We start from the raw sequence: 15,159 nt of genomic DNA on the forward strand, positions 1-15,159 counted from the left end.
ACATATATTTTGAATGTGTACGCTATCCATACATGTTATCCGGGGATATGGTACCCTTTCTAACCTTTGTGCAATCACGTGCAATCCATACTGGGCCTAACACCGTCTGAGCCTGCCTCCTGAGACATATATTTTGAATGTGTACGCTATCCATACATGTTATCCGGGGATACGGTACCCTTTCTAACCTTTGTGCAATCATGTGCAATCCATACTGGGCCTAACACCGTCTGAGCCTGCCTCCTGAGACATATATTTTGAATGTGTACACTATCCATACATGTTATCCGGGGATACGGTACCCTTTCTAACCTTTGTGCAATCACGTGCAATCCATACTGGGCCTAACACCGTCTGAGCCTGCCTCCTGAGACATATATTTTGAATGTGTACGCTATCCATACATGTTATCCAGGGATACGGTACACTTTCTAACCTTTGTGCAATCACGTGCAATCCATACTGGGCCTAACACCGTCTGAGCCTGCCTCCTGAGACATATATTTTGAATGTGTACGCTATCCATACATGTTATCCGGGGATACGGTACCCTTTCTAACCTTTGTGCAATCACGTGCAATCCATACTGGGCCTAACACCGTCTGAGCCTGCCTCCTGAGACATATATTTTGAATGTGTACGCTATCCATACATGTTATCCGGGGATACGGTACCCTTTCTAACCTTTGTGCAATCACGTGCAATCCATACTGGGCCTAACACCGTCTGAGCCTGCCTCCTGAGACATATATTTTGAATGTGTACGCTATCCATACATGTTATCCGGGGATACGGTACCCTTTCTAACCTTTGTGCAATCACGTGCAATCCATACTGGGCCTAACACCGTCTGAGCCTGCCTCCTGAGACATTTTTTTTGAATGTGTACGCTATCCATACATGTTATCCGGGGATACGGTACCCTTTCTAACCTTTGTGCAATCACGTGCAATCCATACTGGGCCTAACACCGTCTGAGCCTGACTCCTGAGACATATATTTTGAATGTGTACGCTATCCATACATGTTATCTGGGGATACGGTACCCTTTCTAACCTTTGTGCAATCACGTGTAATCCATACTGGGCGTGAGAACGGCTGGCGAGCTGTTAAGCAAGCTACAGCACCTGTGGTTTGCACACGTAAGTTTTTCATTTTTTCAGGAATGACGGTTAGGCCTAATTCCGGAACTGCAGTTGACCTGCACTTACTGGGAAATCATTGTTCGCGGGTAATAATTGTAATCAGTGATCCCCATCACTAACGTTGTTCAGCGGGTTATCTGCACCTGTAAGCGACAAACGCTGGCCTTTTCAGTGTAGCGCACATGCAGCCACGGACATGTAAGGGCATGACACACCAGTTATTGGCCAATCTCATGTTCCAGAGCCTCACGTGTCCCTCTAGTAAGCCGGACTCGGACCGCGGGGCATGACGGAGTCTCGTTCGTTAACGGAATTAAGCTTGCAATGTGTGCATCTGTTCTGTAGCTGGCATGGTTGAGGTTTCCCAGGTGGAGTCGAATTTAACCGTAGGCTCCACTCCTGGTGGTGCCCTTCTGGACATTCCTTTAAGGTTCAGCTTTGCAACCATACTGCCCACGTAAAACAAACAATTTGCCTTCATGAACGCTGTTTGGAGGGTCATGACTCGTGGGAATAACGCCGCCCAATCAGTTAACCTGCTAGAGAGATCCTTCGTTGCTCCCAAGCATGACATCACACTCCCTAGGAAGAAGGTAATGCCACTGTGGCGACCGTACTCCTGGGGGCGACACAAGTGCACTGATGCCCAGCCACTGCTCGATGAATCTGCTGGTACATTGACCCAGACCACTACATTCCCCTCGCACGCTACACGGCCTGAATCTGACCCTGATGAAACTCAGGTTACCCTTCCCATATACAGTTCCATCTTACACGGTGACAAAGAGGAAGCTGCAGATGAAAGTGCAGGTTCGGCCCACCCGCCATCAGACACACCACCGTACTATCAGGGGCCCTGTGCCAGTGCCGTCGCCAACGAGTGGGCCCCCCCTGCTTGCTCAGGATCACAGCACTTGCAAGGTTGAAATACTGTGCAGTGAGATGGAAGATGGGGACGACAAGGAGTCCAGACTAGTACAGGGATTCCCTAGCGAGGAGACTTATTTGATTGTTTTCAATGTTGGGATAGCAATTTTTGGGGAGCACGTTACTCTGGAGAATGATAGATGGGGCCCACCATACACTGGAACATTCCAAAGGTGGACATCAGACACTGGAGCAGCATTTACAGGGCCCATTATACACTAGAGCATTAGAAATGGGGCCCATTATGTTTGGAGCATTATTTGGGCCCATAAGACAGTGGAGCTTCATCCATGGGGACCAACATATACTGTAGCATTATGTGGAGCTCATCATATACTGTTTCAAACATTATATGGGACCAATGATTCTGTATGGAGAAATAGATGGGCCTCGTCATGAGATGTAAAAAGTGAAGTATTTTTCATTGTACTATACCGCTATTTCTCTGCCGTATCGGAGCATGATGATTTTCGGTATGTGTTTAAGGGGCGCTCTTTCGCCCAGGGCACATGAAAACCTGGAGCCAGCCCCCCCCCCACAACTTTAGCCAAATAACCCCCATTTTTCAGTGCGTAACTTGTATTATGAAGTTAATTAAGGTTGACAAGCTTAAGTAAGAAGAATTGATGCTTTTGGCATTCAAATAGGCACTGTAGGTGTGTTTCCTGTCCTCCTCTCACTGCCGACTTTTATTCCCCATTGACTTACATTGGGTTTCGTGTTTCGGGACGACCCCGACTTTTCCCTATAATCGGACGATCTTGCTCGACCCGACTTTTGGAAAAGTCGGGTTTCACGAAACGAAACGCGACCCTAAAAAACCAAAAGTCGCTCAACTCTAGTTGTGAGTTCTCTTTCCAGGCTCCCTCTGGTGGTGGCAGGAGGTAATGAAGCTGATCTAATTAACAGAGACCTGCCACCTGATAATGAGGAAGACGATTGGACATCTGGAGTCTTAGACTGGATTTAAGACAGCCGACTCCCTATTTCCATGCTGGTAATTTTTTCCTGCCTCCTGAGGTCTTGGTTTCCAGCTCAGTTCCTGTTTTCTCAAGCTAAGTTTTCTCTGCTAATGTTCACATTTGATTTGGTTTTGTCTATTCAGTTTTTGTGTGGTCATCCAGCCCCGTCTGGGGCTGTGCTGAATTTCCACTCTTATGTTACTGTATGTGCCAGTTTGCTTTTTGTCCCTTATTAGATTGGCCTCTTTTTGCTCTGTTCTCAGAATATGCCAGAGTGCTGATATAGTGGGTTAAGTCTAGTGACTTCAGGGCTTTTTTGCTATCAGAAGTGTTGGACATTTTTTGCAGGTTTTTTTTGGCGTGATTGCAGACAGTATCTTTCCTTTCCTGTCCTTTAAAGTTAGTGTGGGCCCCATCATTTGCTCAGCCTATTTTCCTACCTGTGTTTGTGCTTTCATCTTGTTTCACCGTCAATACATGTGTGGGGGCTGTCTATTTCTTTGGGGTCTGCTCTGGGGCAGTTTAGATTTCCCCTTTTCCTGCTTTAGGTTTATTTAGTCCTCCAGCTGTGATGAGGTGTCTAGAATCATCGTAGGTACGCTCCACGGCTGCTGTTAGTTGTGTGGTTAGGATCAGGGGTCTGCAATCCACGTAGTTACCAACCTCTCTGGTTTTCTGTAACTTAGCTTGGTTTTATTTTCCTCCTCGGTGACCCAATCATAACAGGGTACGCTGGTATGTTTTTGTCTGCGCATGCGCCCTTTTTGTGCTGCGCCGAGTGCACAAAAATGCAACAAGGTGCGCTTGGCGCATGTCGTCACAGCGCAAAAAGGGCGCATGCGCTGGCAAAAAACATACCAGCGCACGGCCAGCATACCCAACGCTAAATATAGGGTACACTGATCGCATGCAGCGTCATGCAACCATAGGAAGGGCTGACCAGAGGGGCCATGGCCGGGGCGGAGTTTAGCGGCGGCAGAGCGCTGCGCCTGGTAACGCAAGTCTGAAAGTAGCCTAAGAGGAGGGAATTATCACACTTACAAACCACGCAACAGTCAGAGATAACTTCTCCAAAACTCCTCATATAAACACCTCTCCTCCAAGCAATGCTGCAAAAACTAGCTTTGACATGGGTCTGAATCAGGACCTAGATTATAAAGAGGATGGCAGTGGCTCACTGAGCTCATTTGAGAGCTCAGACTCCCTGAGTTTCTAACATGGCTGATTAACCCCTGTTCTTCCAAAAGCAATAAACACCATTTAAAAAAGAAGTGCTTCTTTTCAGCAAAGGAGTTGGAGAAATCAGATGCTGCAGTCTTCTGGCTCCTCTCTGTTGCGGTAAGCCCGTGACAGTCTGGTCTTGAGTTAATGAAACTTCAATGAACTCTGTCCAATATGACCAATGACGTGCATCATCAAAAGAATCAGAATTCCAAACACCCAAAATTTGGGTGGACTAGAATTTATCTCTGCATTACCGTACCTAAGTTAAATATAAAACATGACCATGAAAAGTTCAATGTGTTTTACCCATATAGGAAGGACAGAATCTCTTTGAATGACTAAAATAAACCACATTGGCCAGAAACATTATTGGATATGTTGGAGAATATTTTTCTGTCAATGCTAATTATTGCAGAATCAACATGAATGAATGGAAATCTGCCAAGCAGTTACTAGACGCTGCCAAAATAAACAAATGTGGGATAGCAGAGTACTGACAACGATTTTGTGGTTTATCTATTCAGCTAGAATGGAAGTGAAATGTGTATGCATTACAAACCTTCTATCTAAATGAATATAGATGGCAATGGTCCAACAAACAGATAATCCACAGCTGTTCTGAATGAACTCTAGTACCTTTTTCACAGCGTGCCCATGTGCCTGTGGATAAGTGTGCACGCTTGTAATACTTACTGTATGTACTGAGTAGACCTTCATATTGCACCAGTAACCCCACCGTGTGAAGTTGTTGTAGAAAGCCCTGATTGTGGAAACTTGAATGCAGCTTAATCATAAAGCCACAGATCAATCCTGAAAGCTGAAAATAAAACAGGAAAAATATTTACAATGTGAAGACCTGATTTATCTGGTAAATAATAATTGTGGTTACTGGATCACAAATATGAAGGAAGAACTTGCCAAACTCTAGATTACTGAAATTGGTGGATGAGAAGATTTTGGGCACGATTCATTACTGCATTTTGGTTGCAAGGTTGCGTATTTTGGCCAAAATATCGACTAATACATCATGCACTTTTTATTATTTCTATGCAAGATGCAGCCAGACCCATCAATGCTGGCCTTGTAAATTGGGGTATCTGTCCTGATGGGGTGCAGAGCGACCTGCCTGATCCAACACTATGGGTGTCACTAATAGGCTGTGAGCCAGACAATGAGCTTTAGGCTGGGATCAGACTTGTGAGAATCTCGCTCTAGTCTCGCACCTCAGTACCCGGCAATGCCACTGGCATTCGGGACCGGACTGTGCAGCTGCATAGAAATGCATGCAGCCTCACAGTCCAGGAGCCGGCGGCAGTGCCGGGTATTGACGTGCGAGACTCGTGCAAGTTTTTCGCAAGTCTGATCCTGGCCTTAAGCCCCCGTTACACACTGCGATATCGCTAGCAATATCGCTGTAAAGTCACCGATTTTGTGACGTTGCAGCGATATTGCTAGCGATATCGCTGCATGTGATACTTACCTCCGACCGGCTCCCCCGCTGGTTATCGCTGATCGTGCGAGAAGCTCCTGGACCATTCCACTTCCTGCTGGGCTTCCTGTGGCACCGACAAGCGACGCGTGGAGCCGGGCGGGAGGATGCAGGATCGCCGCGTCTGACAGGTAAGTAGCAATCCCCGTCCCCTGCTATGTCGCTGGTGAGATCTGCCTGTGTGGCAGCTCACTAGCGACCACCTAGCGATGCACCAGCGATCCTGACCGCGTCATATCGCTGGTCGGGATCGCTGGTGCATCGCTAGGTGTAACGGTACCCTTACACTCATCTGTATGACCGACTGTATACAAGTCTTATCTGTGTGCAATTCAAATACAACAAGACCACCCTCTCCATGAATTTGTAGGTGTGTGAGTTGTAGTTTTATCAGTATTTTACACCTGTGTTGCCTCAGCCCTTATCACAGGGTGCTGCTGCATCCTGAAAGTGCATTAGTTTTGTGACCTTGTTAATAAATACGGCTATCATTTATCAATATATATATTTTTTTAATTATTGCATTTGCGGCTTTTTGCTGGTGTTTTTGGCCTCTTTTTCATTTGCATTTTTTTTTATCTTGAACCTTTCTTTAAATTCTATTTTATATGTGTTCACCTGTTTTTTTATGTTGGTCATTTTGCACAGAAGTTTCAGATTTACATATGTTTTGGCTGTACCGATCATTTCGGATTTCTTATCAAGGGGGGCTCCTGTGTCCTGTAAGTGTTTTAGTATTGTGACTTCTTTTAAATTATTAAATGTGCTGCTTTTTTGGTGTTGTGCATTTCTTTCATTTGCACCTTTTTCTTTTGAACATTTTTTTAAATTCTATTTTATGTTTTCATCAGTTTTTTTTTACGTTGGTCACTGTGAGCGGAAAATGATTTCTTAAGCAGACTTAAAAATCATTACTCTCAGCAGCACATTGACCTGTGTAAGGCTGATTTCACACTTGCCTTGGGCAGAGATGCGCAGGGCTGCATACTTCCTCCGTTAAGCCACAACTTTGACAAAATGCTGGCGGACCCCGCCAAGCAGCACAGAGTGGTACTGCCACTGCCGCTGCCCCTGCCCCAGCACAGAGAGTGGCACTACCTCTACCCAGGCGCTGCCACTGCCCCTGCCCCAGAACATAGCAGCACTGCAACTGCCCCAGCACAGAGCATTGCTGCCCCTGCCCCAGCATAGAGCAGCGCTGCCATTACCCCAGCACATAGCAGCGCTGCCCCTGACCCAGCATAGAGCGGCGCTGTCACTGCCCCTTCCCCAGCACAGAGTGGTGCAGCCTCTTCCCCAGCACAGAGCAGTGTTGCCCCTGCCCCAGCACAGACCGGCGCTGCCACTGCCCCAGCACAAAGTGGCACTGCCCCAGCACAGAGCCCAGCCGCCTCATCACAGCCCAGCCGCCCCAGCACAGAGCACAGTCACCCCGCCACACAGAGCACCACCACTGCACCAGCCTGGGAAGTGATTTCCTGGAGGCCACCGCACCAACCTGGACCACCGAACGACCCGTGACCACTCCTCCACCTGTGCCGATCATTTCCCTGGTAAGCTGAATTCGGACTGTATGACGGACCCCCATTTGACACATTATTTATTTTTCCCTATTTTCATTCTGGAAATGTGGGGTGCGTTTTATGGTCCGGTGCATCTTATCTGAAAAATACGGTAAGCTCCTGGTGCTAAAATAATCATTACAAGTAAGAAAAACCACTGAGCTTGATAAGAGAGGCATCCCTGAAATCTGTTTTGCATCCCCTAAATCATGCTGTCTGCTGACAGATTCCCTTTAAAGCACATTCATGCTTGCCAATCATCACAAGGACATCATGATTTGCTAGCTTCTCAATCTTTGCAAGGGTGATTGCACATTAAAGGGCCCGTTACACATAGCGATATCGCTAGCAATATCGCTGTAACGTCACTGGTTTTGTGACGCAGCAGCGATATTGCTAGCGATATCGCTACATGTGATACTTACCTCCGACCGGCTCCCCCGCTGGTTATCGTGCGAGAACGTCCTGGACCATTTCTCATCGTCAGCTTCCTGCTGGGCTTCCTGTGGCACCGACGAGCATCGCGTGGACGCGGGCGGGAGGACATCAGGATCGCCGCGTCTGACAGGTAAGTAGCGACCCCCGACCGCTGCTATGTCGCTGGTGAGATCTGCCTGTGTGGCAGCTCACTAGCGACCACTTAGCGATGCAACAGCGATCCATATCGTTGTCGGGATCGCTGGTGCATCGCTAAGTGTAACGGTACCCTTAGATTCTGGCTTTATCCAAATATCCACTCCCCATTATGCCTAGAGGCTGCAAGATTTTAAAACCAAATCAAGCAGTCATTGGGCATAACAATGGATGGAGTTTCGGATTCAGCATGTGGCTATGGTAAGTGATGGAAATATGTTTTAATTGATCTTGATTGTGTCATCATAAAAATCATACCCATAAATATTATTGATAGGTAACTGTCTTTCTAAAAGATAGGCCAATGTCAGAGACAAGGACAGATGTGCGTGATGATGGTCTTTATACAGCACTACAGAATGTGTGGTCACTATGCCAGCAGCTGGTAATAAATAATAATACTTCATTATTAACGTGTATACCTAGAATAAGTAGCTAATGTTACACAAAAAGATAAAGATAAAATATTCTTCGTACTCATGTGGTTGTTTTTCTCTTTTTGTTAGATATGCGGCCATCGCATAGAAGAAACTATTCAGAGATTTTATGTGACCCGCTGGCCACTTGGAATAAAATGAATCTCTGTCTCAATACCAGTGGATAAAACTTGGTACACTAATTGCTTGATTGTCTGTCTCTGAGCCTAATGAATGGGTGTCTGTACACAGCACCAGTGGTGTCAAGTGTGAACTTACTGCTTGGCTGAAAACCACGTCTCGTCTGAAGGTGAGGCGCAAGCATTGGGGCAAACCACATGCCAGCTCTTGAAGAACAACAAAAGTCATTGATGTCTTTGCCTTCTCCACTACTTCTGCTACACAGTCTTTTAGCGTAATTATCAGAGGGTAGAGCTGTTCATACCAGTCTTCTGCAGGAGAGAAAAAAGGAGAGTGATCAAAGTAAACAGAGAAAGAACATCATGAAATGAGGCAGTCTGCTGCCATGCTGAGAAAACACTGAATACATAAAAATATTATGCAAACTTGCCCTCAAAAGGTAGGCATCACATCAGATGAATTTGTTAGATGCCGCAACCAGTTACTGACAGGCACGATCACCGCTGAATAATAAGAGAATTATAAAGCACCAGCGGTTCATCAAGTCTTGCTTCCAGTTGCAAAGCAGAGAGCAGGATATATGTACCAAGAATGGAGCAGAACACATTTACCAGAATTTCTGCCCTTTTTGTCATTTTGCAGCTTCTTTTGTATTAAATGCATCAGAGCACATTTACTAAGTGGACCAAACCCTCAGACACAGCTGTCCAACTGAAACACGTGTGGAGGGCGATGGGTCTCTGCTCTTCTACAACATATCCCTTTGAAAGTATTACCCTCGTAACTCTTGCTCATGTGCCGACTTCAAGGGTATTTACTAAGTTTTTACTGTTTTCACACTTTCTAGGAGGCTTTCTCTTGGTACCCCACACATTTATGGAGTCAATCAGTGCCTCGTATACCTTGTCTTTATTTCATCACGCCATGTTCTATATTGTCACTCCTTGACAGCACGAACATTTGTGTTTTTTTAGTATTTGTAGTTGTACACAATCATCTTGTAGTAGATACTGAAATTGTATGGTTTACGTTTTTATCCAGGTTTTTTCCCACCCTATTTGTCTCTTCTTCGTCTATTTGTTTCTTGTGTTGACGTTATACTAATATTGTCTATGTATTTTATTTTAGATGTATTAATAAAGCTGTGTTACTTACACTGCACATCTTTCTCTCGAGATGTATGGCTTTTAGTGGTGGTATTGGCTAGTACCTATTGAGTAAATGGTATAGCTGTCTTACATGTGGACCTACGTAAAGGGTCTGTAGGATGGTGAAGATGAGGTACTAAATATTTGCGTAAATTAGACTGACTACCTAAACATTTTACATATGGATATCAATTAGAAATACACTACGAATTAGTCCTTAGTAGCTATATATGATTTTCCCATATATAATGAGTTGCACTTACTTTAACAAACATATGAATACATTAATTTTTCTCGCATGGTATTTTATGGAAAAAATTGAAATGACTAATGCTAAATATTTAAAACATAAAGTTGTATTGATTTATACATAAAAACATTGCTAAAATTACTGGAATAAGGTACTGGAATAATGGAGGCAAATACAAGTCCACAATGCAAATAAATAAATGGCCAAAACTGATATAAGAGTATACTAGATTACCTAAGATAAATAGATTTTTGTTGTAAATAATATTTAGAAAGTGCAAAAGCTTTACTTTAATATGGATTAACCAAAAATTGGTTTAAAGTGCATAATGTGAATAGTAAATAAATTCATACCAATAAATATGCAAAAACAATAAATAAATAATTGGTAAATCAAAAAAAGTGCAATTGCATAAAATGATCAATAGATGGTACTATTCATGTATCATTCTAATGTGTCTTATCCGTAAAGAAAAGCAGAAGCTCTCTCAAGGTATACTCTTACAACCTAGGATCCTGCAGCACTATGGCTCAAAGTATAGGACATTTCTCTTTGCATTGAATGCTCCTCCTAGCCCCGACGTGTGCGTTTCACCCTGCTTCTTCGGGGTGTGTGTGTTCATATGTATATCAATGTATTCAAGTGCACTCCTCAGAGTTTAATAAAGTATAGGGTCACCTTTAAATTGGACTTTCAAATTGATATCTACTTGTCACGATTCCATCACTAAGTGTGTCAGGGATGCAGTTACTGACAGCTCAGTTGTCTAATATGGTTCAGGGGCATGCTGAAGCTTTCAATACTTTGACAGCTCAGTGTCCAGTATGATGCAGGGGCGTGCTGAGCTGTCGGTGTATTTTGATTGAAAGCTCGACCATCTAAGCTGAGACTGGGAGGTGCTGGGCTGTCTCCAAGTGTTCCTTGTTACCTAACTACACATTTGCCTCTTCCCTCTGTTTATGACTTAAGGTCCCGTCACACACAGCAAGATTGCTAGCGAGATCGTTGATTTTGTGACGCAACAGCGATCTCGACAGCGACATCGCTGTGTGCGACATGCATCAGCAACCGACCCCCCGCCGGGTATCGCTGATCGTGTAGGAGTGTCCTGGGCCATTTTTTAATCATTGATCTCCCGCTGGCCAGCACCAACGATCAGCGAGCTCCCAGTGTTGTAAGCAGACGCTGGGAGCTGGTATCCAAGGTAAATGTCGGGTAACTAAGCGCACGTGTCGCTTAGCTACCCGCTGTGTACCTTGGATACCTGCGTGCTCGGGCTGGGAGCTGGTATCCAAGGTACACAGCGGGTAACTAAGTGACGCGCGTGCTTAGTTACCTGATATTTACCTTGGATACCAGCGTCCTCGCTGGTCCTGATCGCTGGTGAGTCTACCTGTTTGACAGCTCACCAGTGATCATGTAGCGAGGCACCAGCGATCCTGACAAGGTCGTATCGTTGTAGGGATCGCTGGTGCATTGTTTAGTGTGACAGCACCCTTACTCTCCTGGTTTTGACCTAGCACTCCTTGACTAACCCGACTCAAGGCTTGTCCATGAGAAGTGAATCAGCCTCACATGACTATTAACATGCAACCAATTTCGATCAATAGCGAATTCACATTTATAAACATCTTCACACCTTACAGTATCTCCTGCTGGTTCAGTGTCTCTGCAGAAACTGTTGTAATGATCTTTATTCTAGGCATAGTCATAGTTTATTTATTTCTAATCTAACATATATACAGTCATGGCCAAAAGTATTGACACCCCAGCAATTCTGTCAGATAATACTCAGTTTCTTCCTGAAAATGATTGCAAACACAAATTCTTTGGTATTATTATCTTCAATAAATTTGTCTTAAATGAAAAAACACAAAAGAGAATGAAGCAAAAAGCAAAACATTGATCATTTCACACAAAACTCCAAAAATGGGCCGGACAAAAGTATTGGCACCCTCAGCCTAATACTTGGTTGCACAACCTTTAGCCAAAATAACTGCGACCAACCGCTTCCGGTAACCATCAATGAGTTTCTTACAATGCTCTGCTGGAATTTTAGACCATTCTTCTTTGGCAAACTACTCCAGGTCCCTGATATTTGAAGGGTGCCTTCTCCAAACTGCCATTTTTAGATCTCTCCACAGGTGTTCTATGGGATTCAGGTCTGGACTCATTGCTGGCCACCTTAGAAGTCTCCAGTGCTTTCTCTCAAACCATTTTCTAGTGCTTTTTGAAGTGTGTTTTGGGTTATTGTCCTGCTGGAAGACCCATGACCTCTGAGGTAGAACCAGCTTTCTCACACTGGGCCCTAAATTATGCTGCAAAATTTGTTGGTAGTCTTCTGACTTCATAATGCCATGCACACGGTCAAGCAGTCCAGTGCCAGAGGCAGCAAAGCAACCCCAAAACATCAGGGAACCTCCGCCATGTTTGACTGTAGGGACCGTGTACTTTTCTTTGAATGCCTCTTTTTTCTCCTGTAAACTCTATGTTGATGCTTTTGCCCTAAAAGCTCTACTTTTGTCTCATCTGACCAGAGAACATTCTTCCAAAATGTTTTAGGCTTTTTCAGGTAAGTTTTGGCAAACTCCAGCCTGGCTTTTTTATGTCTCGGGGTAAGAAGTGAAGTCTTCCTGGGTCTCCTACCATACAGTCCCTTTTCATTCAGATGCCGACGGATAGTACGGGTTGACACTGTTGTACCCTCGGACTGCAGGGCAGCTTGAACTTGTTTGGTTGTTAGTCGAGGTTCTTTATCCAACATCCGCACAATCTTGCGTTGAAATCTCTTGTCAATTTTTCTTTTCTGTCCACATCTAGGGAGGTAAGCCACAGTGCCATGGGCTTTAAACTTCTTGATGACACTGCGCACGGTAGGCACAGGAACATTCTGGTCTTTGGAGATGGACTTGTAGCCTTGAGATTGCTCATGCTTCCTCACAATTTGGTTTCTCAAGTCCTCAGACAGTTCTTTGGTCTTCTTTCTTTTCTCCATGCTCAATGTGGTATGCACAAGGACACAGGACAGAGGTTGAGTCAACTTTAATCCATGTCAACTGGCTGCAAGTGTGATTTAGTTATTGCCAACACCTGTTAGGTGCCACAGATAAGTTATAGGTGCTGTTAATTACACAAATTAGAGAAGCATCACATGATTTTTCGAACAGTGCCAATACTTTTGTCTACCCTCTTTGTTATGTTTGGTGTGGAATTATATCCAATTTGGCTTTAGGACAATTCTTTTTGTGTTTTTTCATTTAAGACAAATTAAATGAAGATAATAATACCAAAGAATTTGTGTTTGCAATCATTTTCAGGAAGAAACTGAGTATTATCTGACAGAATTGCAGGGGTGTCAATACATTTGGCCATGACTGTAGGATATAAAGTAACAATCTGTATAATTTTGAATACAAATTAGGTTGAGAACATACTAATCACAAGTTTAAGCAGACTGGATCAACACATTTAGGTACAGAAACTATTTGTCAAATGCAACTGTGGGAAAATGTTACAATACAAAAGGCTGTTCAAAATGGAAGGCCAAAAATGGAACAAACGAATTGTCTGAACTTGTGGGAGTTGCTGTTTGTGAGTTGTTCTCCAGTGTGGCCCATATAGTAAGGTCTGAAGCATCAGAACCATATCATCCCACTATCTACTAATAGGCTATTTGGAAAGAAGTTGTCTTCAAGAAACATCCCCTGTAAAGAAACACTAATCATAAAAATTACAAGGAGAGCAATTTCTCCCTTAGCCCATTAATGATACAAAATATGCCTTCTGGGAGCCAAATTATATAAAGAAAAATTGACTAATCTACATTAGAGCTTGCTTTTCCTAATGGATTGTAACTGTTAGTGGCTACATTTTGATTTTGGAGTACACATAATGTATAGAAAAACATTTCTTATTTCTTTAGGTGGAGACCGAATAATTAAAAAAAAACCTAGAATGAGCATTATTTTTTAGAGGTCTTTATGCTGTACACCGCTAAAAAAATTATCTGATTTTATGGCATCATATTCTGCATGAGGACATTTTTTTTTTCAGAATAATTTAAATAGGGCATCTTGATGGATCTAGTCCTATCCCGGCTGCTGCAGCACAAGTCGTATATTACATGAAGCTGCAATCACGCTTCAGTGTTTCAGCCCGGCCATCTCCATCACATTCTACAGTTGTGGCCAAAAGTATTGACACCCCTGCAATTCTGTCAGATAATACTCAGTTTCTTCCTGAAAATGATTGCAAACACAAATTCTTTGGTATTATTGTCTTCATTTAATTTGTCTTAAATGAAAAAACACAAAAGAGAATGAAGCAAAAAGCAAAACATTGATCATTTCACACAAAACTCCAAAAATGAGCCAGACAAAAGTATTGGCACCCTCAGCCTAATACTTGGTTGCACAACCTTTAGCCAAAATAACTGCGACCAACCGCTTCCGGTAACCATCAATGAGTTTCTTCCAATGCTCTGCTGGAATTTTAGACCATTCTTCTTTGGCAAACTGCTCCAGGTCCCTGATATTTGAAGGGTGCCTTCTCCAAACTGCCATTTTTAGATCTCTCCACAGGTGTTCTATAGGATTCAGGTCTGGACCCATTGCTGGCCACCTTAGAAGTCTCCAGTGCTTTCTCTCAAACCATTTTCTAGTGCTTTTTGAAGTGTGTTTTGGGTCATTGTCCTGCTGGAAGACCCATGACCTTTGAGGGAGACCCAGCTTTCTCACACTGGGCCCTACATTATGCTGCAAAATTTGTTGGTAGTCTTCAGACTTCATAATGCCATGCACACGGTCAAGCAGTCCAGTGCCAGAGGCAGCAAAGCAACCCCAAAACATCAGGGAACCTCCGCCATGTTTGACTGTAGGGACCGTGTTTTTTCTTTGAATGCCTATTTTTTTCTCCTGTAAACTCTATGTTGATGCCTTTGCCCACAAAGCTCTACTTTTGTCTCATCTGACCAGAGAACATTCTTCCAAAACGTTTAAGGCTTTTTCAGGTAAGTTTTGGCAAACTCCAGCCTGGCTTTTTTATGTCTCTGGGTAAGAAGTGGGGTCTTCCTGGGTCTCCTACAATACAGTCCCTTTTCATTCAGACGCCGACGGATAGTACGGGTTGACACTGTTGTACCCTCGGACTGCAGGGCATCTTGAACTTGTTTGGATGTTAGTTGAGGTTCTTTATCCAACATCCGCACAATCTTGCATTGAAATCTCTTGTCAATTTTTCTTTTCCACCCACATTTAGGGAGGT

The 15,159-nt window shown here is 43.8% G+C and overlaps 1 protein-coding gene across 4 annotated transcripts in view; it reads right to left on the reverse strand.

The window, feature by feature from the left end:
* INPP4B (inositol polyphosphate-4-phosphatase type II B) overlaps positions 1–15,159 on the reverse strand; it is a 1,297,521-nt gene that overhangs the window by 128,552 nt on the left and 1,153,810 nt on the right. For all 4 annotated transcript variants that reach the window (XM_073549778.1, XM_073549777.1, XM_073549779.1 and 1 more), the window contains 2 exons: positions 8,638–8,810; positions 4,952–5,075 (listed from right to left, as the gene is read on the reverse strand). In XM_073549778.1, the coding sequence (XP_073405879.1) occupies positions 4,952–5,075; positions 8,638–8,810 (297 nt within the window). The remainder of the gene's footprint in view (positions 1–4,951; positions 5,076–8,637; positions 8,811–15,159) is intronic.

The sequence above is a fragment of the Dendrobates tinctorius genome, unplaced genomic scaffold, assembly GCF_039654945.1.
Source record: "Dendrobates tinctorius isolate UK_male_01 unplaced genomic scaffold, ASM3965494v1 ptg000161l, whole genome shotgun sequence".
Lineage (NCBI taxonomy): Eukaryota > Metazoa > Chordata > Amphibia > Anura > Dendrobatidae > Dendrobates > Dendrobates tinctorius.